We start from the raw sequence: 23,544 nt of genomic DNA, 5'->3' as shown, positions 1-23,544 counted from the left end.
GAACGATATCTCGGCAAAGAGGTGGAGATGACGTCTTGCTGATATACCGATGCAGATCAGATGAGTGGTGACAGCTGTCACAGGTGATGAGTGTCAGCTGTCACCCAGGCTGCTCCTGTGAGGCGGCAGCGCCCTCTGGTGCCTGGAGCCCGCACTCCAGGCAGGGTGCCCTCTGGTGGTGGTGGGCCAGCAGTACCTCCTCTTCAGCAGCCCACACAACAGGACCCCCCCCTCAACGGGCGCCTCCTGGCGCCCGACCAGGCTTGTCCGGGTGGCGGCGGTAGAAATCGGCCAGGAGGGCCGGGTCCAGAATGAAGCTCCTCTTCACCCAGGAGCGTTCTTCAGGTCCGTACCCCTCCCAGTCCACCAAATACTGGAAACCCCGGCCCATCCTACGGACATCCAAAAGCCGGCGCACAGTCCAAGCCGGCTCGCCATCGATGATCCGGGCAGGAGGCGGTGCCGGACCCGGAGTACAGAGGGGTGAGGTGTGATGTGGTTTGATTCGGGACACGTGAAATACAGGATGGATCCGCAGTGAGGCCGGCAGCTGAAGCCTCACTGCGGCTGGACTGATGACCTTCTGGATCTTGAAGGGACCGATGTAACGGTCCTGTAACTTGGGGGAGTCCACTTTGAGGGGGATGTCCTTTGTCGACAACCACACCTCCTGCCCTGGCCGATACGCAGGGGCCGGGGTCCGCCGACGGTCTGCATGGGCCTTTGACCTCATCCGGGCCCTCAGCAAGGCAGAACGGGCGGCACGCCACACCCGACGGCACTTCCGTAGGTGGGCCTGGACCGAGGGCACACCGACCTCTCCCTCAACCACTGGAAACAAAGGCGGTTGGTACCCCAGACATACCTCGAAAAGGGAGAGGCCGGTGGCTGACGACACCTGGCTGTTATGGGCATACTCGATCCAGGCCAGATGGGTACTCCAGGCCGCCGGGTGCGCGGCTGTCACGCAACGCAGGGCCTGCTCCATCTCCTGGTTGGCCCGTTCTGCTTGCCCGTTGGTCTGGGGATGGTACCCGGATGAGAGACTCACCGTGGCCCCCAGTTCCCGGCAGAAGCTCCTCCAGACGTGCGAGGAGAACTGGGGACCGCGATCTGAGACAATGTCTGTTGGGATCCCATGCAGCCGGACGACGTGGTGAACCAGGAGGTCCGCTGTCTCCTGGGCCGTCGGGAGCTTCGGGAGGGCCACGAAGTGGGCCGCCTTGGAGAATCGGTCCACTATCGTGAGGATGGTGGTGTTGCCCTGGGACGGCGGGAGACCCGTGACAAAATCCAGGCCGATGTGGGACCAGGGGCGATGGGGCACGGGCAGCGGCTGGAGCAGACCCGAAGCCCTACGATGGTCAGCCTTGCCCCTGGCGCAGGTGGTGCAGGCCTGGATATAATCCCGGACGTCGGCCTCTAGGGACGCCCACCAGAAGCGCTGCCGGACAACTGCCACGGTTCTTCGCACCCCTGGATGACAGGAGAGCTTAGAGCCGTGACAGAAGTCCAGGACTGCAGCCCTAGCTTCTGGTGGGACGTAAAGTCTGTTCTTCGGCCCAGTTCCGGGGTCCGGGCTTCGTGCCAGGGCCTCCCGGACGGTTCTCTCTACGTCCCAGGTGAGGGTGGCCACGATAGTGGACTCCGGGATGATGGGTTCCGGTGGATCCGACAACTCCGTTTTGACTTCATCTTCATGTACCCGGGACAAGGCATCCGATCTCTGGTTCTTGGTCCCGGGACGGTAGGTGATCCGGAAGTCAAAACGGCCGAAGAACAGTGACCAGCGGGCTTGCCTGGGATTCAGCCGCTTGGCGGTCCTGATATACTCCAGGTTCCGGTGGTCAGTGAAAACCGTGAATGGCACGGACGTTCCCTCCAACAGATGTCTCCACTCTTCAAGAGCCTCTTTCACCGCAAGGAGTTCTCGATTGCCGACGTCATAGTTCCGTTCGGCCGGGGTCAACCTGCGGGAAAAATAGGCACACGGGTGAAGGACCTTATCGGTCTTCCCGCTCTGGGAAAGCACAGCTCCTATCCCTGAGTCCGAGGCGTCCACTTCAACCACTAACTGGCGACTAGGATCGGGCTGCACCAGAACGGGTGCAGACGAGAAGCGCCGTTTCAACTCCTTGAACGCGGCATCGCAACGATCCGACCAGGTGAAGGGAACTTTTGGTGAGGTCAGGGCTGTCAGGGGGGCTAACTACCTGACTGTAGCCCTTAATGAACCTCCTGTAGAAATTAGCAAAGCCGAGGAACTGTTGCAGCTTCCTACGGCTAGTGGGTTGGGGCCAGTCTCTCACCGCCGCAACCTTGGCCGGATCAGGAGCGACGGAGTTGGGGGAGATGATAAACCCCAGGAAGGACAAAGAGGTGCGGTGGAACTCACACTTCTCGCCCTTCACAAACAGCCGGTTCTCCAACAACCGCTGCAGGACCTGACGTACATGCCGGACATGAGTCTCAGGATCCGGAGAAAAGATGAGTATATCGTCTAGCTATACGAAGACGAATCGGTGCAGGAAATCCCGCAAGACATCATTAACTAATGCTTGGAACGTCGCGGGGGCGTTGGTGAGGCCGAACGGCATGACCAGGTACTCAAAGTGACCTAATGGGGTGTTGAATGCCGTCTTCCATTCGTCTCCCTTCCGGATCCGAACCAGGTGATACGCATTTCTAAGATCCAGTTTAGTAAAGATTTTGGCTCCATGCAGGGGGGTGAACACGGAATCTAATAATGGCAACGGGTATCGGTTGCGAACCGTAATCTCATTCAGCCCCCTGTAATCAATACATGGACGAAGTCCGCCATCTTTCTTGCCCACAAAAAAGAAACCTGCCCCCATCGGGGAGGTGGAGTTCCGGATCAGCCCGGCAGCTAATGAGTCCCGGATGTAGGTCTCCATTGATTCGCGCTCAGGTCGTGAGAGGTTGTACAGCCTGCTGGACGGGAACTCAGCGCCCGGAACCAAATCAATGGCACAATCGTACGGACGGTGCGGGGGAAGGGTGAGTGCCAGGTCCTTGCTGAAGACGTCAGCAAGATCGTGGTACTCAACCGGCACCGCCGTCAGATTGGGCGGGACTTTGACCTCCTCCTTAGCCTGGGAACCGGGAGGAACCGAGGATCCTAAACACACCCGATGGCAGGTTTCGCTCCACTGAACCACCACCCCAGACGGCCAATCGATCCGGGGATTGTGCTTTAACATCCATGGGATGCCCAAAATCACGCGGGAGGTGGCAGGAGTTACAAAAAACTCAATCTCCTCCCGGTGGTTTCCAGACACCACCAGAGTTACTGGTGGTGTCTTGTGTGTGAGTAAAGGGAGGAGGGTGCCATCTAGTGCCCGCACCTGCAATGGCGTAGGAAGCGCCACCAGAGGGAGCCCTACCTCCTTTGCCCATCTGCTGTCTAGCAGATTCCCTTCTGACCCCGTGTCCACCAGTGCTCGGGCTTGAAGGGTTAAATCCCCGCTCAGGATTGTGACTGGGAGTCGTGTGGCAATTTGTGTGTGTCTCACTTGAATGTCTTGACCCCCCCTTAGCCCAGTCTCTAAGGGTGAGTGTTGACGTTTTGGCCGTTTGGGGCAGTCTCTCTGTGTGTGCTCTGTTGAGCTGCAGAGAAAACACTCTCCACGAATCAGCCTCCCCATTTTGGCCCTGTGCGTTTCCCTAACAATGTCAGCAGGGGGAGCTGTTGCCCCACAAAGCGCTGCGGCTGTGGAGCGTGGGGAGGACAGCCCCTTTTCGAACCCGGAAGGGAGAGGGGCGGCGCGTATCCGGTCACGTCCTTCGCCTCGCTCCCGACGGCGTTCCTCTAACCGATTGTCTAATCGTATAACGAGATTAATAAGCCCGTCTAAATCCCGCGGTTCGTCCTTAGCCACCAGGAGCTCCTTCAGGACCAACGACAGTCCGTTTACGAAGGCGGCGCGGAGGGCAGTGTTATTCCAGCCGGACCTCGCAGCCGCGATGCGGAAGTCGACTGCATAAGCAGCTGCGCTCCGGCGCCCCTGTCTCATTGACAGCAGCACGGCTGAAGCGGTCTCTCCTCTATTTGGATGATCGAACACTGTTCTGAACTCCCTCACAAACCCATCATATGTCAGAAGGAGCCGTGAATTTTGCTCCCAAAGCGCTGTAGCCCAAGCGCGTGCCTTGCCGCGAAGCAGATTAATTACATAAGCTATCTTACTAGCATCAGTCGCGTACATGACAGGACGTTGTGCGAAGACGAGCGAACACTGCATAAGGAAGTCCGCGCACGTCTCCACACAACCTCCGTACGGCTCTGGAGGGCTTATGTATGCTTCAGGGGAAGGTGGGAGGGGTCGTTGAACGACCAGTGGAACGTCACTGTTACGCACAGGGTCGACAGGAGGGAGAGCCGCAGCAGCGCCCTGAGGGCGCGCCTCCACCTGCGCGGCGAGAGCCTCCACCCTGCGGTTAAGGAGGACGTTCTGCTCGGTCATTAAATCCAACCGAGCCGTGAAAACGGTGAGGATCCGCTGCAACTCACCGATCATTCCTCCTGCGGGCGCCTGTGCGCCCTGTTCTTCCATTGGCCGTTCAACAGCCGGTTGACGCCCCTCGGGATCCATTACGTTGGCCGAGATATCCTGTTGGGAAAGTGTAAGTACACGGACCCACAACAGGGGGCGCAAATGAACGGACAATAGAATAGGTCAAATAACAACACTTTACTGTTGCGAACGTGCACAACAAACACAACAGATTCCACAATAGATCAAAGGTCAAATTACAAGGTGTCGTGTGGGCAGGCTCGAAGATAGGAGACGCCTGTCCAAAGCAGAACCGGAACCACACGATTTCCTCCGCCACCAGACCCCGGGAATACTGGAGCCGCCAAGTCCCGAACTCCCAGGTGGCCACTGCCTCCGCATGTCGGACCTGGTACTGCTGGCGAGGAACAAAAACACAATTAAACGTGGGTGCGTCTGCACCCAGCAATCTGCACGGCAGGGAAGCTACCTCCACCTCTCGTTGGAGAAAAAGTCTGTTATCACTCACAAAAATCACAACAAAAAGGGCTTTCTATCAAGCAGTCAGGCTGAGGATATTACCTTTCAGGTAGAACGATATCTCGGCAAAGAGGTGGAGATGACGTCTTGCTGATATACCGATGCAGATCAGATGAGTGGTGACAGCTGTCACAGGTGATGAGTGTCAGCTGTCACCCAGGCTGCTCCTGTGAGGCGGCAGCGCCCTCTGGTGCCTGGAGCCCGCACTCCAGGCAGGGTGCCCTCTGGTGGTGGTGGGCCAGCAGTACCTCCTCTTCAGCAGCCCACACAACAGATGCTTTCCTGTTGACTAATGTTAGCAGTGTGACAGCACTAAACTTTAAATACAACATTTAATATCAGTAAATTGGTTCATTATTAAATCTTTAATCACTATATTACAACAAGAGTGTGAACATGCTTTTTTTAAATTGCACATTAATAAGTTGAAAGTGCTAACACGGTAAAGGAGCCAGTCATTTGAGAATAATGAGTTGTTCATCTCAAAACATGGACTGTTCAACAGTATTCACAAATTGCAGGTTTTTCAGGGCAAGACTGTTGGTTAAAACACAACAAATGCATGTCCCAAGTGAGCCAAAAATCTATTATTTTTAAGACTTATCCTATTTGCTTTAGCATTCAATTTATAACCCAAAAGGTACAGTAGCCTTGAGAGAATAAAAAGCTGCAATCATCCTTGCAGTGCTTTATTTTACATCTCTTTCTATTGTTGTGGGGATATTTTCATGTCTGAAATGCAATTTTCCTCTCTGGTTCTCACACAGTTCAGTCTGATTCCACATAAACAGCACCCCCATAGGAATGTTTTATCTTGCAGGTTTTGATGTTGGATGTCGTCTAAAATGCCATTTCTCACTTGGCAACAGTGAGCAGCGACAAAGCATATGGGATTATGGGAGTCCCGTGAAATAATCTGCAGTACAGCGCCACAGTAATGACAACATAAATCACGCCTGCAGCGGCATGTCTCCATGCTATCCCATAGGGGATGCTTCATAAATGTTCCACACTCAACTAACTAAATCACAAATGTTAGGCTTAGAGGCCACACTAGTGTGAAATTACAGAGAGAGAGAGAGACAGAGAGAGAGAGAGAGAGACAACAAAACTTTGCAGACGTGCTCATATCGGATTCCTGATATTGTCTGTGGAAATATGTTTACACAGTGACATCCTATTCTGTCGCAGTCAGTTCTGTTCATACTTCCTTTCTGTTCCATTACTCGATAATGTATGCATGTGTGCATGATGACATACAGTGTAATAAAATACCTGTCCAAAAGTTGCATCATGTCCTCATATTTCCGGATGACCCTGACGCCTTCTGCAGATTCCAGGCATCTGTGAAGGTGAAGTTTTCGAACACACACAACAGCTGTGTCAAATATCTTTCCTGAAGCCTCAACATAATTTCATTTGGCTTTTAAACAAATCACAACGTGATTAATTCGCACTGTGACTACCGGAAATGCATGGATGCCCTCAAAAGGATTTAATTAGGTGTGGTAGATGATAAAGGAGACTCACTGGGAGGAGATGTGTCTGAATTTAGAGAATGGGGTCTGGATGCGCTCCTGTAGCTGCTGGGCCCATTTCAGCTCACCAGATACTGGTGGCGTATTCTTAGTCACTGAATCTGAAGAGGCAACGTATCATTAATCAGTGTAAAAAAGAACATTTACTACAAAGTCAAAGAATATCTGACCTTAAATGCTAGAATGCAGGCCAAGTTCATTAATTAGAGCTGAGTCAGAAATACAACAAAGTCTCATTTGACTGAGATGCCATATTGTTTATTTGATCTAACACCTAAATAAAACAGTTTGAGACCTTGTCCCTGTGGTAATGATTTGATCATCATTAATCAGGAATTCATACAAGTTCAGGCCCTGAAATGACCATTGGTCTGGCTGAATGACCACAACAATAAATGAAGCGGCTGTCAGTCTTACCAAGTGTCTTTCCAGGTTTGATGTGTTTGATGTAGATGCATTTACAGCAGTCCAACTCTTTCTCAAACATGGAGACAAGAAGGGGGCATCTGCTGCAAGCAATTGCAGCCACTAGGGGGCGCTGGAGCAAGCTGTCAAACATATCCACAACCTGCAGGATGAGGCGTGGAGAATTTAAATAGCTGACAGAGAGAGAGAGAGAGAGAGAGGGAGAGAGAGAGAGAGAGAGAGAGAGAGAGAGAGAGAGAGAGAGAGAGAGAGAGAGAGAGAGAGAGAGAGAGAGAGAATTAACTTCCCAGACCTTGAAGGCATATTCAGGTCTGGAGGCCTCATCAAAGGACTGACAAAAGATGGCTCCCAGTTGCAGGTCGATGTCATCCACCTTCAAGTTGAACTCTCTCACAGCTTCTTCAAACTCCTGCAAGGCAGACAGAACAAACCAACTGATAGCCAAACTACCACACAGCAGGGCAAACTACTAACAGCCACCACAGCAAATCCGTTTTTCACAAATCACCACCCCCGAAAAGACCGAGCAGAAACTGACCAAGTCTTCCAAGTAAAGCAAATTGCTTTTCTTGTTGTAAATTTCAACAAGTTGGCAAACCAACTAGATGGCAATGGGTGTTTAAGTGCTTCTTAAATATAGCTACGTATTTGGAACGGGCTGAATATACTCATCAAAATAAGTGTACTTGATTCCACACCACATGCACATTATGATATATTTATGCTATACCTGGCTGCTGAGGTCCAAGCAGTTATACGGCTTCTCTGTGGAATATCTGTAGGTGTCCTGGAAGGCTTTGTGGAGCATTTGGATCTGTTGACAGAGGCCTCGGCCTCGAATGCCTCCAGTTACCAATTTCTCAAGTTTCATCATCTCCACAGTCGTCACCAGTATGTCCTGTAAGCATATGCAGTCAGGGAGCTGGAGCACAGTCAAGTAATATGTCTAAGTTGTGAAATAACAGCAAGTACTAGGACCAAGACAAAAGGTGTCAAAAAATGCGATAAAAAGGTTGCTGAATGTTTTAAAATTTAACATCTGGGTGTCCTGGTGGTGGATTAAGATTTAGCAGCACGTCAGGCTAGCTGACTTTCTAATTAATCTGAATCAGTTCATTTCCTGTCACTCACCATTTTTTGTTCCACTAAAAACAGAACAAGAGCAACACAAAGCCCTTGCCCCACTCGTATGTTAAGTTGGTTTTAAAGCAGAAGGTGATAATGAAGTGTGGAAATTAAATTGATACACTGATACTTCAAATATGGTATATGGCCCATATGTACAGCGAAAGACTGCAGCTTAACCATTGGTATCAGGTGTATTGACCTTCATTTTCAAAAGGGTACTTCCTCCAGCCCCACTCAATACATCAATAAATGGTTCCAATCAGACAAAGTGTTCTTTAGTTATAGTGCAGAAACAAAAATCAAGGCAGCTACGTGAATGCAGGCATAATAAAAAGTGATGCATGTTCAACTTTAAATCAAATCAAATCAATTTTATTTATATAGCGCCAAATCACAACAAACAGTTGCCCCAAGGCGCTTTATATTGTAAGGCAAGGCCATACAATAATTACGGAAAAACCCCAACGGTCAAAACGACCCCCTGTGAGCAAGCACTTGGCTACAGTGGGAAGGAAAAACTCCCTTTTAACAGGAAGAAACCTCCAGCAGAACCAGGCAAACTTTAAATCACAATATGAATGCTTTCATTTATTTAGGAAAATCAAGCAAAATATTGCAATTTCAATGTTTCTTTAATTTTCGAAATGTTTGTGATTACAAGGGCCTTTTGAGAAGTTTTGAGCCTAACCCAGAAAAACCATGGTGTAGATCTCCATCTTTTGCATTCTGAGAAACCAGCATTTCTCAACATTGCACAACTGAGAATGCAAAAGATGGAGAACCATGCCCTATTTGTCCTGGGTCAGACTCAAAACTTGTCAACCACCCCTAATATTTAGCTTCCTTTTGAATATTATTGTTGCTTTCATACTCACCTGAATGGTTTTGACTCTGTTTATAAACTGGTCTAGTCGAGAGAAGATCAAAGCTGGGGAAAAGTCCCAAGGCCTCAACATGTTCTTGCCCGTCTGGTACTGGTGCATATTGGCCTGTCTTTCCTTGTAGGTGTCCTTGAAGAGGTGCAGGATCTCCAGACTTGTTTCGACCTTCAGAAGACTTTCTGGAGCCTCCCTTTTCAGAACCTCATCTGGATTTAGATAGACTGTGGCCTTGTGTTAGAGAAGAGTAACATATTATCTTAGTATAGACCTGCAGAGACACATGCTGTAATCCATAGAGATTATATACGTGGACGCCTCATAACTTGCTGCAACATAATCTAGCGTCACCGCCATATTGGACTGGTCTCTTCACAATAGGCTCGCAGCAGTCAATGGAGAGTGAGCAAATATGCCGGTATTTTGTGCTGCTAACAGTTGCAATAACCGGGGCAGTACAGAAACCAGATTGTGTGGGATTACCTTTCACAAATAAGATTGAACAATTATTTTGGTTATGGTCCCAGTGATGTGGAAATATGTTGCAGGCATCCATTTCAAATGAGCAGATATTTGCACAAAAACAAAAAAGTCTATCAGTTTGAACATTAAATATCTTGTGTTTGTGGTGTATTCGATTTAATATTGAGGTTGTAGAGGATTTGCAAATCATTGTATTCTGTTTTTATTTACATTTCACACAACGTCCCAACTTCACTGCAATTGAAGTTGTACCATTTGCAATATTATGTCATTGGAACAAACGGTATACTCACGTGTAACGTTATCACAGCAAGAACTGGTACTCTCTCTCGTTAGCTGTGTTTCAATCAAACTATTATCGCAACTCTTTAGTGCATTTTGGTGAATGTGCCAAAAGGAAGAGTTCATTTGTGTGTATTTCCATCTACTTGTTATGTGCTTTTGTTTCACAATTTCCAATTTGGAACTGATAACCATCATTTCATGCTTCAGTCATTTGTGGTGTCTGTATTTCAACACAAGGCTGCACCATATCACAAAATTAACTCCACTGGAGTTACAGAGTCCCAGCACACTCAAAAAGCTGTGCAAAACAGTTCTTTTTCAAGTGTTTTAGCTCTCCAGCCCGAGTTGCAAGCCTAACAAGGTAGCTTAAGACCCCGGAATGACCTGGAACTTTCTTTTCCTGGCCTTGGAAAAAATGTTCATCTTTGTAACAAAACCTGGTGAGTGAAGCAGGGGAAATTAAAGTGATGTCCCCTGTGTGTGTGTGTGTGTGTGTGTGTGTGTGTGTGTGTGTGTGTGTGTGTGTGTGTGTGTGTGTGTGTGTGTGTGTGTGTGTGTGTGTGTGTGTGTGTGTGTGTGTGAACAAATGAACAATCCAAACAAGTTTGGAATAATCCAAACTTGATCTTTACTAAATTATAAAATTAATTTATACATTTATCTATATGCCATAGCATATGTCAATTTTTTTCAATTCAATTTCTTTTTATTTATATAGCACCAAATCACAACAAAGTTGCCTCAAAGCACTTCACACAAGTCTATGTCTTTGTTAAAGAGCATAAGACAAAGTATTTCAGCATGTAAGTACGTATTTTTAATGTGTGACAGCATCCTGTATCATAACTGAATCTCTGTTGTTTCTGGCAAACCAAACCGTGGCAAAATCGGGTAAAATTTGTGGAGTTACGGATTATTGTATTTGGGGATAAACCTTCCGAAGTATAAATAAATGCACTGGGGGTGTAACAGAGACCAATCCAAGATGGCGCCCGCGCTGTCAGCATCAATAGGCAGCGGCAGTCCATGAGGCGTCTACGTATATAAAATGTCTATGGTGTAATCTGTGTGAAGAATGGGCTGGTATGTCTTCATTGACAATGATCACATTCAACAATCAAATTGTCCAGTGGAAGCTGCTGCCAGTCTGTGCTGGGAAAGTATGATACACTGTAGAAAAGTTGTTAATTTCCATTGTTACTGCTGATTTCATGCAAATTCTACACATTAAAAAAATAAGACATTTGACGAACTAGTTTTACATTAAATGAGTAATGTAGTTCATGAGTGTAGTATTCTCTCAGACTTTTCCTTAGGTATTGGAAAATGCAGTGTGAGTGGATATCACTGGTTGAGACACAAGTGGTTGCGCTTGCACCAGTCCACGAAGTCTGTGATGACCGACCGGTACTCCAGCTCGTTCCCCTCAGACACGTGACCCACAATGGCGAAGTCATCAGAGAACTTCTGGAGGTGGCAGCTGTCTGTGCTGTAGGTGAAGTCCGAGGTGTAAAGGGTGAAGAGGAAAGGTGAGAGGACGGTGCCCTGGGGGGCACCGGTGCTGCACCTTACCACCTCAGATTGACAGCCACGCAGCCGCACGTACTGCGGGCGGTCAGTGAGGTAGTCGATGGTCCAGGTGGCGAGGTGTCCATCCACACCTGCGTCTTCCAGCTTCCCCTGCAGCAGCGCTGGTGTGATGGTGTTGAAAGCGCTGAAGAAATCAAAGAACATGACTCTCACAGCACTCCCGCCGGTGTCCAGATGGGTGAGCACTCGCTGCAGTAGGTCGATGACAGCGTCATCTACCCCGATGTCGGGCCTGTATGCAAACTGCAGTGGGTCCAGGGTGTCGCTCACCACGGTGCGGAGGTAAGACAGTACGAGCCGTTCCATAATCTTCATGAGATGGGAGGTTATGTCCAAATAACTCAATTTAACCCCTTAACGCCCATCATCGCATATATGCTACAATCTCTGACTCAAATATGTAACTTACCAAATTGACCTGTATGCCCGTTGTCGCAAATTTGCAACATACCATCATTATTATTACAACATTATAACATAAAGTCATTACCAGAATACCCAATATTACTATCTAGTTTTTGTGCAAAAGTGAAATTAATAATCCCAACATTATTTACCATCTACGTAAAGGCAAAAACACACACAAAACATTTTTTTATATACAGCTATATAAATTCGGGCGTTAAGGGGTTAAGGTTCATCAGTCCACAGCACCTTATTCCAAAACAAAGCTGGCTTGTCCAAATGTGCTTGAGCATACTTCAAGCGACTCTGTTTGTGGCGTGTTCGCAGAAAAGGCTTCCTCTGCATTACAGCATCTCCTTGTGCAAAGTGCGCTGTATAGTTGAATGATGCACAGAGACACAATCTGCAGCAAGATCATGTTGTAGGTCTTTGGAGCTGGTCTGTGGGTTGACTATGACTGTTCTCACCATCCTTCGCTTCAGCTTATCTAAGATTTTTCTTGGCTTGCCACTTCGGGCCTTAACTAGTACTGTGCCTGTGGTCTTCCATTTCCTCACTATTTTCCACACAGTGGAAACTGACAGCTGAAATCTCTGAGATAGCTTTTTGTATCCTTCCCCTAAAACATGATGTTGAACAATCTTTTGTTTTCAGGTCATTTGAGAGTTGTTTAGATGCTCCCATGTTGCCACTCATTAGAAGAGATGCAAAGAGGGGAAACATTTGCAAATGGCCACTTTAAATACCCTTTCTCATGACTGGATTCACCTGTGTAAGGAGGTCAAGGGTCAATGAGCTTACCAAACCAATTTTGTGTTCCAGTAATTAATGCTACATGTATTCAAATCAATAAAATGACAAGGGTGTCCAAATTTATACACCTGCCCAACTTTGTTTAAATAATTATTACACACTTTCTGTAAATACTAGAAACATCATCTCACTTCTCAAATATCAGTGTGTTCATCTGCTATATGATATATTTAACTGAAATTGCTCATCCAGACAACCAATTATTTATAAAGGAAAATCGTGAAAATTATCAGGGGTGCCCAAACTTTTACATACAGCTCTGTGTGTGTGTGTGTATATATATATATATATATGTGTGTGTGTGTGTGTGTGTGTGTGTGTGTGTGTGTGTGTGTGTATACAATCAAGGAGCATCAGCAAAATTTGAGATTGGCATGAATGACTTCATAATGAAATCACATAGATGTCATATGCCTTGCCTCTACTGGTGGTTGGCTCTTACTGCGGTATTGTATCACTTCCTGTTCCGGAGCACAGCGGTGTTTTGCTGTATCTGTTAGCTGTTTAATCTGCGCAGTTAGATTGATCTAGTTACCTAGATAACGATTTGTTTCACAGTGTAATCTTCACGTGCCTTAACTAAAGCACTCCCTCTGCTGAATCACCTCTAAATTATTTACACATTATTCACTTTGTGTGTTTTTAGGAATCCGCTAGTTTAGCGCAGCTACTAGCTCTTAGCCGCTTTAGCATGGCGGCTTCTCCTGTCTCTCCCGCACTTTTCTGCTCTGGGTGTGAAATGTTTAGTTATTCCTCGGCCTCCTTTAGCAGTAATGATACTTGTAATAAGTGTAGCTTATTCGTAGCTTTGGAGGCCAGGCTGGGCGAATTGGAGACTCGGCTCCGCACCGTGGAAAATTCTACAGCTAGCCAGGCCCCTGTAGTCGGTGCGGACCAAGGTAGCTTAGCTGCCGTTAGTTTCCCTCTGGCAGATCCCGAGCAGCCGGGAAAGCAGGCCGACTGGGTGACTGTGAGGAGGAAGCGTAATTCTAAACAGAAGCCCGGTGTGCATCGCCAACCCGTTCACATTTCTAATCGTTTTTCCCCACTCGACGACACACCCGCCGAGGATCAAACTCTGGTTATTGGCGACTCTGTTTTGAGAAATGTGAAGTTAGCGACACCAGCAACCATAGTCAATTGTCTTCCGGGGGCCAGAGCAGGCGACATTGAAGGAAATTTGAAACTGCTGGCTAAGGCTAAGCGTAAATTTGGTAAGATTGTAATTCACGTCGGCAGTAATGACACCCGGTTACGCCAATCGGAGGTCACAAAAATTAACATTGAATCGGTGTGTAACTTTGCAAAAACAATGTCGGACTCTGTAGTTTTCTCTGGGCCCCTCCCCAATCGGACCGGGAGTGACATGTTTAGCCGCATGTTCTCCTTGAATTGCTGGCTGTCTGAGTGGTGTCCAAAAAACGAGGTGGGCTTCATAGATAATTGGCAAAGCTTCTGGGGAAAACCTGGTCTTGTTAGGACAGACGGCATCCATCCCACTTTGGATGGAGCAGCTCTCATTTCTAGAAATCTCTCCAATTTTCTTAAATCCTCCAAACCGTGACTATCCAGGGTTGGGACCAGGAAGCAGAGTTGTAGTCTTACACACCTCTCTGCAGCTTCTCTCCCCCTGCCATCCCCTCATTACCCCATCCCCGTAGAGACGGTGCCTGCTCCCAGACCACCAATAACCAGCAAAAATCTATTTAAGCATAAAAATTCAAAAAGAAAAAATAATATAGCACCTTCAACTGCACCACAGACTAAAACAGTTAAATGTGGTCTATTAAACATTAGGTCTCTCTCTTCTAAGTCCCTGTTAGTAAATGATATAATAATTGATCAACATATTGATTTATTCTGCCTTACAGAAACCTGGTTACAGCAGGATGAATATGTTAGTTTAAATGAGTCAACACCCCCGAGTCACACTAACTGCCAGAATGCTCGTAGCACGGGCCGAGGCGGAGGATTAGCAGCAATCTTCCATTCCAGCTTATTAATTAATCAAAAACCCAGACAGAGCTTTAATTCATTTGAAAGCTTGACTCTTAGTCTTGTCCATCCAAATTGGAAGTCCCAAAAACCAGTTTTATTTGTTATTATCTATCGTCCACCTGGTCGTTACTGTGAGTTTCTCTGTGAATTTTCAGACCTTTTGTCTGACTTAGTGCTTAGCTCAGATAAGATAATTATAGTGGGCGATTTTAACATCCACACAGATGCTGAGAATGACAGCCTCAACACTGCATTTAATCTATTATTAGACTCAATTGGCTTTGCTCAAAATGTAAATGAGTCCACCCACCACTTTAATCATATCTTAGATCTTGTTCTGACTTATGGTATGGAAATTGAAGACTTAACAGTATTCCCTGAAAACTCCCTTCTGTCTGATCATTTCTTAATAACATTTACATTTACTCTGATGGACTACCCAGCAGTGGGGAATAAGTTTCATTACACTAGAAGTCTTTCAGAAAGCGCTGTAACTAGGTTTAAGGATATGATTCCTTCTTTATGTTCTCTAATGCCATATACCAACACAGTGCAGAGTAGCTACCTAAACTCTGTAAGTGAGATAGAGTATCTCATCAATAGTTTTACATCCTCATTGAAGACAACTTTGGATGCTGTAGCTCCTCTGAAAAAGAGAGCTTTAAATCAGAAGTGCCTGACTCAGTGGTATAACTCACAAACTCGCAGCTTAAAGCAGATAACCCGTAAGTTGGAGAGGAAATAACGTCTCACTAATTTAGAAGATCTTCACTTAGCCTGGAAAAAGAGTCTGTTGCTCTGTAAAAAAAGCCCTCCGTAAAGCTAGGACATCTTACTACTCATCACTAATTGAAGAAAATAAGAACAACCCCAGGTTTCTTTTCAGCACTGTAGCCAGGCTGACAAAGAGTCAGAGCTCTATTGAGCCGAGTATTCCTTTAACTTTAAATAGTAATGACTTCATGACTTTCTTTGCTAATAAAATTTTAACTATTAGAGAAAAAATTACTCATAACCATCCCAAAGACGTATCGTTATCTTTGGCTGCTTTCAGTGATGCCGGTATTTGGTTAGACTCTTTCTCTCAGATTGTTCTGTCTGAGTTATTTTCATTAGTTACTTCCTCCAAACCATCAACATGTCTATTAGACCCCATTCCTACCAGGCTGCTCAAGGAAGCCCTACCATTATTTAATGCTTCGATCTTAAATATGATCAATCTATCTTTATTAGTTGGCTATGTACCACAGGCTTTTAAGGTGGCAGTAATTAAAAAGTAATTACTTAAAAAGCCATCACTTGACCCAGCTATCTTAGCTAATTATAGGCCAATCTCCAACCTTCCTTTTCTCTCAAAAATTCTTGAAAGGGTAGTTGTAAAACAGCTAACTGATCATCTGCAGAGGAATGGTCTATTTGAAGAGTTTCAGTCAGGTTTTAGAATTCATCATAGTACAGAAACAGCATTAGTGAAGGTTACAAATGATCTTCTTATGGCCTCAGACAGTGGACTCATCTCTGTGCTTGTTCTGTTAGACCTCAGTGCTGCTTTTGATACTGTTGACCATAAAATTTTATTACAGAGATTAGAGCATGCCATAGGTATTAAAGGCACTGCACTGCGGTGGTTTGAATCATATTTATCTAATAGATTACAATTTGTTCATGTAAATGGGGAATCTTCTTCACAGACTAAGGTTAATTATGGAGTTCCACAAGGTTCTGTGCTAGGACCAATTTTATTCACTTTATACATGCTTCCCTTAGGCAGTATTATTAGACGGCATTGCTTAAATTTTCATTGTTACGCAGATGATACCCAGCTTTATCTATCCATGAAGCCAGAGGACACACACCAATTAGCTAAACTGCAGGATTGTCTTACAGACATAAAGACATGGATGACCTCTAATTTCCTGCTTTTAAACTCAGATAAAACTGAAGTTATTGTACTTGGCCCCACAAATCTTAGAAACATGGTGTCTAACCAGATCCTTACTCTGGATGGCATTACCCTGACCTCTAGTAATACTGTGAGAAATCTTGGAGTCATTTTTGATCAGGATATGTCATTCAAAGCGCATATTAAACAAATATGTAGGACTGCTTTTTTGCATTTACGCAATATCTCTAAAATTAGAAAGGTCTTGAGTCAGAGTGATGCTGAAAAACTAATTCATGCATTTATTTCCTCTAGGCTGGACTATTGTAATTCATTATTATCAGGTTGTCCTAAAAGTTCCCTGAAAAGCCTGCAGTTAATTCAAAATGTTGCAGCTAGAGTACTAACGGGGACTAGAAGGAGAGAGCATATCTCACCCATATTGACCTCTCTTCATTGGCTTCCTGTTAATTCTAGAATAGAATTTAAAATTCTTCTTCTTACTTATAAGGTTTTGAATAATCAGGTCCCATCTTATTTTAGCGACCTCATAGTACCATATTACCCCAATAGAGCGCTTCGCTCTCAGACTGCAGGCTTACTTGTAGTTCCTAGGGTTTGTAAGAGTAGAATGGGAGGCAGAGCCTTCAGCTTTCAGGCTCCTCTCCTCTGGAACCAGCTCCCAATTCAGATCAGGGAGACAGACACCCTCTCTACTTTTAAGATTAGGCTTAAAACTTTCCTTTTTGCTAAAGCTTATAGTTAGGGCTGGATCAGGTGACCCTGAACCATCCCTTAGTTATGCTGCTATAGACTTAGACTGCTGGGGGGTTCCCATGATGCACTGAGTGTTTCCTTCTCTTTTTGCTCTGTATGCACCACTCTGCATTTAATCATTGGTGATTGATCTCTGCTCCCCTCCACAGCATATCTTTTTCCTGGTTCTCTCCTTCAGCCTCAGCCAGTCCCAGCAGAAGACTGCCCCTCCCTGAGCCTGGTTCTGCTGGAGGTTTCTTCCTTCTTAAAAGGGAGTTTTTCCTTCCCACTGTCGCCAAGTGCTTGCTCACAGGGGGTTGTTTTGACCGTTGGGGTTTTGCCTTACAATATAAAGCGCCTTGGGGCAACTGTTTGTTGTGATGTGGTGCTATATAAATAAAATTGATTGAATTGATTGATTGATATGATGAAGTCATACAGTCAAAAACACCATTATAGGCATATATAGCTTTATATTATGGTGTGTAGAGTGTGCAGGGCATGCATCAGCCTTCTGATGTCTTTTTTTGCCATACTGCCAAATACATAATGCCCTTTTATTGGGCTGCATTTGTTCCTTTGCCTGAACAGTTAAAAAAAATGGAACCGAAGAGTTTGGTTTGGAATAGAACAATAAGTAACAAGATGGCACGAACAATGACGATCTTCACTGCAAAATTGTCAAAGATAGAGTCCCGCCCACAGACATTAAACTTTCAACTACAGAAACAGCACTTCACAGTACCACCCACACTGTGCTGACAGGTGACAGTAATGAACACTTATAAGCAGAGATGTTTCAAAGAGAGCAAAAGAAAGGAAAAAAGACCTCTGAAAAGCACTGCTGACCTGCTGTATGAGGAGATTACAGGTCTCCTGTAGCAGAATGACGAGACGTACTGGGGTGTTGTAGAATCTTGAATTTGCCCACACCAAACACACACAGTGCATCAAAGGGAAGATCTGACCTCTGACTTCAGGAAAGTCTTCGCTCTCCATCGTCTCAAACAAACTCCGCAGAGGCTTCAAGTAAGTGGAGATATCCTCTGCTTCCTCCAAGGCTGCCAAGTGAAAATAGGACCCAAAAAAGAAGGTGAGCAAAATAGATAAATCATCATAATTTGTACATTAGTAATTCAACCTATGGAGATGTGTTACACACCTGAAAACAGGCCATGTTAAAGGCCCCTTCACACATAACATGAAAGACGCAGAAACCGGAAGACAATCTGCGAGCCAAAAAACGAAATGAGGAACTGCGAAACATTCCACCTGCTGTCGGGAAGAACACACGTTTGCGTGCACGAACACAGTGTGAGCATGTGGAAAGTCGCACACACAGCAGCGGAGGAAAAAAATTTTAAATCACCACAATTTATAATACTTAATTCCTGTTATAAAGCGTGAATTTAGCTTCCGCCTAGACATACACCAGGAAGTAATGAAATGATGTAGATTAATGTTCTCTCTTTCGTGTTTTACATGAATTACCTGATGCGCTCGTCTCACGAAGAGCCGTTCGGCTCCCGTGTCATGAAGAGTCTCGCCTCATGAACAAATCAGCAGTAAATGTGATATGTGTTTTACTTATTACAATGTGGGGAAATCCCGCAGTGGCATGCGCCTTGCAGGGGCATCCCGTGGGGTGATTTCCTGCATGGCACGATATTCAATAGCTTTGCGGTGCGCTGACGTGACGATCAGCTGAAGCAATATGTTTTAATTTATTCCCATGCGAGGACAACATGCTGACGTCTGCACTTCACACTGTAGTTATGCAACTTCATATCCTACAAGCCAGTACAGGTGTTTCCCAGCTTTGACTTGGGAGCACCAATATCTGACCAGCTGCATGTCGCAGGGGGAAACGCCCACCTCTGTCAGCGGACCTCAGCAGGCCTCACTCTCTGTTGCTTTGTTCTGTGATTTTAATTTCATGTATGTATTATTGTGTGTTTGTCCTGGATCTGTCTGATGTCTGTAACGTAACATCTTGCATGCACGGTCACATACAGCTGTCAGTCAGTCAGCGGTCAGCTGACAGGCACTGTATGTCCACAGCAAAAAAGCGATCACACAAGAATGAGTTCATACCTTCACCCCGTATGTGTTTCATTTAATTTCCACTCTTTCTGTCTGTCATGTAAAGTACAGTTTAAGTGGTGGAAGTGACATCAGCCAGCTGGCCGGCTTCACACCGTGCCGTGCGCTCAGACGCTGGCCGGTCCTCATGAGGGTGTGAGCGCCGCCCACACGTGCACTGTGTGTTCTCCAGCTGAAGTGCAGTCCGCAGGCGTCAGCTGGTCCAGCACAGGACTCCGGGACCTTCAGCCATAGCTGACAATGTTAGATTCATGGTGTGTGTGCGTGCGTGTTGGGGGGGAGGGGAGGCGGACAAGACAATGACACACTCCTCAAGCCATTTGTGCGTGGGGGGGCACAGTCACACCCATGTGTGTTGCTAGGTGACGCCACACTCGTGTTGCACTTTGACAATTTTCACAGACAGCTCAAATGTGACAGCCTGCTGTCTACTATCGTACCAGGTGCACAAATAGCCCCTCCTTTTCTAAAGCCCCAGTCACATGGCACTAACGAAGGACACCACGTTGACTTTCGGAGACATCGTTTAACCGCTGTCCAGCTTCGTTCCTGTAACTGGTGCTTCATCAGAATTTTCAAAAATATGAACAAATCCAGACGAAAACTTCAATTCGTCCGTATTCCGTTTTGCTTTCTGTCTTGACGGTTCCTCATTGTTTGCGTACTTCCCATACCGTCAGCATTCCATTTGACTGTCGTCCAACTTCATCCAACCTCCCAAGTCCGACGTCTTGCACGAACACTGACGATATCTGAAAGGATCAATAACTAAAGATCTGACAAGCTGAATGTGACTCATCCATGTGTGGGACAAAAAGCACCATTGTCATACAGAAACAATAGCAGCAAGAACGTTTTATCAACTACTTTAACTATTTACGCATGTTCCAGCCGTCTGTGGCTGGAGAGGCTGTGCGCACAGTCACAAACGGCGGTGCGCCACAAACAGCTGTGAGAACATTCACATGCCATTTGTGGCTGGAACATGTGTGTGCGCACACGTTGTTGTTGTGAAGACAAACCTGTTGTCAAGACAACCAGATCTCGCACCTGCAGGTGCTGTGGATAACACAGACTGGCTGCAGAAATGATCACAGGTTGGAGCTCATTCTGATGCCTGCTGTCAAGTCACGTCATCATGAATGTTTTGTATGATTTTGTTAAAAGCATCAAGGTCGCTGGTCGCTTCATTTTTCTCTTTTAAGTTATGGTTTTGTTTCATTCCTTTATGCAATCTGGACTTGCAGACTTTTCGGTAATGGGAGAAGTGCAGGCTCATTCCTTCACTTTTTCTCAACGATTTGTGACTTATTTTCCTTCGTTTAGCTATTGTCATGTGCCGTGTGACCGGGCCCTAAGTGTGCAGCGAGCGTGTGTTAGATATTCATGTGTGACACCTGGAATTTGGCTGACACCTGTCTTTTGGTCGCTTGTGTGCGTGAATGGTTGTGGCGACAGGTGTATGAGGCGTTTGAGGAGGCTCTGATTTTTTATGAATGGCATGCAATTCCTCCTTCGTGTGCTGGTCCACTTCAATCGTGTTATGTGTGAAGGTGCCCTAAGATCTGCACTACATCGGGGGTCTCAAACTGGAGGCTCAAGGGCTGGATAAGGGCCGTGACACAGTTGTTTGTCCCAAAGTATATCTGACCATGTATCTATGCAACAGACACAAAAGAGCTTGGCCCCAAGTGCGAACTGGGCCCGGGGTTAAGTCTACCCCTACCCCTAATTTAGGCCAAGTTCTTAACCTAGGCCAACTTCTCTTGTCTGCAACACAGCCCACATTATACTTTTTAATCTGTGTGTAAAACAAAAAAGTGTGTGCGACATTACACTCAGAAGTGAGTAGCCCCGGCTTCAGTGAGTAAAGGCCCTACCATGCGTTGTTTCTACCTGTACACCTAAAAGAGGTGATTTCAATGACAAGTTTGTCTACCTGCAGGAAGAGTTGAACTGATTAGAATCAGCTGGTTTAGTGGGAGGATGGAACAAATATGTGGGAGCAAGTGAGTAAGTTTTAAAACTAAGAATAAAATAAACATAAGTAATGTGGAGATAACAAAAAAATCCCTCCAACTCTGGAAGTTCATGTCACAATTTTAGAAATGCATAATGCTGATAAAATCCATCATAGAATATCTAGATCAGAGGTCTCAAACCGGTTTCAGAAAGGGCCGAGAGGGTGCAGGCTTTCTGTGCAACCACCCACTCCAGCAGGTGATTTCACTGATTAACATCACTTTGAGCAGGTGAAATCAGTTAATCAGTGAAATCACCTGCTGGAGTGCGTGGTTGCACAGAAAGCCTGCACCCTCTCGGCCCTTTCTGGAACTGGTTTGAGACCTCTGATCTAGATAAACACTGAGACTGATACTTCAGCACGGCTCAGGGCACCCGCCGCATTTACACCAAGGAGACGATGCTTTAAAGCCTCATTGGTTTGCTTTTTTTCACTCTATATCTCAAAAACACAACTGACATTCTGCAAAATACTGCACAGAAGTACAGCCATGCATCAAGTAACAGTTGTCTGCTGTAGATTCTCATTTTCTGTTCATCTGTTCTTCATGTTAAAACAGAAATTGTTGGGGTGATGGTGGAAGTGATGGAGGAATTAATGCGTTCATTAACTGTTAGCAGGATAACTGAAAAAGTATAACAGATTTCAATTAGCAGATAGTTAATGTTCTGGGAAATAAAGGATTCAGTTTAACGGTCATCTGGGATACATTCTGGAACTAAGGATCCAGAAAAATATTTGGCACTTAGCAATATTTAACTCAAAAGGTTGTCAAAGAATGCTGATGAAATTTGATGAGCAGATGGATATGAAAATGATTTCATTTAGAATTTGATGCAGAACATACTTTGGATCAAGGATCCAATAGAGTTTATAAGCATCCAGGAGCATTTAATTAAAAGATTTATTAATAATGCTCGACCTTAACACTTAACTTAGGCTTGTGTGTCATATGTACATCCAGCCCAGTCTCACGTTTTTTTTTTTTTTTTTGTTTGTTTTTTTGGTGTTTTTGTTTGTTTGTTTTTTGCATGCTCCCGTCACGAAATTATTCAAATTTTCATGACGGGGTTTTTTTAAACTCACTATTACTAACCCTACTCCTACCTCCAACCCTAACCTTAACCACCCCCGACACCCCCCACTTCACTTTTAATTTCATGCAGCCAACACGGAATGTATTAGAATGAATTTATGCTGCCGTGACGAAAATGAGGCGCTTTCGTCACAATATCATGAACCAATAGATTAATGTATATTTTGTGCTGCTGAATCACGACTTGCCATGGGACTGGGTTGCGTACATCCCACTGACAAAGTGAGGAAGCTTGGGGTGATTTTTGATCTCACGTTGTCCTTTGACCTCCACATTACAAATATTATGAGGACTGCTTTCTTCTACCTGTGAAATATAGTGAAGATTCGTCCCATCCTGTCTATGGCTGATGCTAAAACCCTGATTCATGCATTTGTCTCTTCTAGACTGGACTACTGCAATGTTTTATTTTCTGGTTTACCGCAGTCCAGCATTAGGGGTCTCCACTTGGTTCAAAATGCTGCTACCAGACTTTTGACAGGAAGCAGAAAGTTTGACCACATTAACGCTATTTTGGCATCTCTTCAGTGGCTTCCTGTCTCTGTGACGTTGGATTTTAAGGTTCTGTTATTAACCTATAAAATTATTCACAGACTAGCACCTTCCTACTTAGCTGACCTAATTAAACCCTACATACCAGCCCGGGCTCTGTGTTCTCAGAGTGCAGGACTACTTTGTGTCCCTAGGGTGAATAAAAAGTCTGTGGCCCACAGAGCTTTCTCTTATCGTGCCCCTGTTCTGTGGAATGATCTCCCTGCATCAATACAACAGTCAGATTCTGGAGAGACTTTCAAGTCCAGACAACATGCAGTTATTCTCCCTCTTGTATGGCTAGCATACTGGCATAGCACGGACTATGCTTCCTTTTCATTCAATTTTTTATTTGGAACATCCACGATAACAAAGGTATATCCATCCAATATAAACATATGCCGTCCCATATTTTTTAAAGACAAAATAAATAAAACTCTGTGACTATAAATGATCATAAATAACAGTTTCACGCCAATCATATCTGTAGCACAAAGGAGAAAAAAATTATATATGTATTATGTATAAAAAAGTATATATGTATTGTAATAATAC

At 45.5% G+C, this 23,544-nt stretch overlaps 1 protein-coding gene across 1 annotated transcript in view; it reads right to left on the bottom strand.

Annotated features, from left to right (window-relative positions):
• Positions 1 to 23,544, bottom strand: part of dnah9 (dynein, axonemal, heavy chain 9) — a 396,633-nt gene that overhangs the window by 341,034 nt on the left and 32,055 nt on the right. Inside the window, exons 5-11 of the mRNA XM_034193818.1 lie at positions 18,086 to 18,297; positions 9,022 to 9,255; positions 7,749 to 7,916; positions 7,311 to 7,427; positions 7,010 to 7,160; positions 6,585 to 6,693; positions 6,330 to 6,398 (exon numbers count right to left, since the gene is read on the bottom strand). Of these exons, the coding sequence (XP_034049709.1) occupies positions 6,330 to 6,398; positions 6,585 to 6,693; positions 7,010 to 7,160; positions 7,311 to 7,427; positions 7,749 to 7,916; positions 9,022 to 9,255; positions 18,086 to 18,297 (1,060 nt within the window). The remainder of the gene's footprint in view (positions 1 to 6,329; positions 6,399 to 6,584; positions 6,694 to 7,009; positions 7,161 to 7,310; positions 7,428 to 7,748; positions 7,917 to 9,021; positions 9,256 to 18,085; positions 18,298 to 23,544) is intronic.

Source organism: Thalassophryne amazonica, chromosome 18 (genome assembly GCF_902500255.1).
Source record: "Thalassophryne amazonica chromosome 18, fThaAma1.1, whole genome shotgun sequence".
Classification (NCBI taxonomy): Eukaryota; Metazoa; Chordata; class Actinopteri; order Batrachoidiformes; family Batrachoididae; genus Thalassophryne; species Thalassophryne amazonica.
Note: the sequence above shows the minus strand (reverse complement) of the source record. Positions and strands in the feature narration are given on the sequence as shown.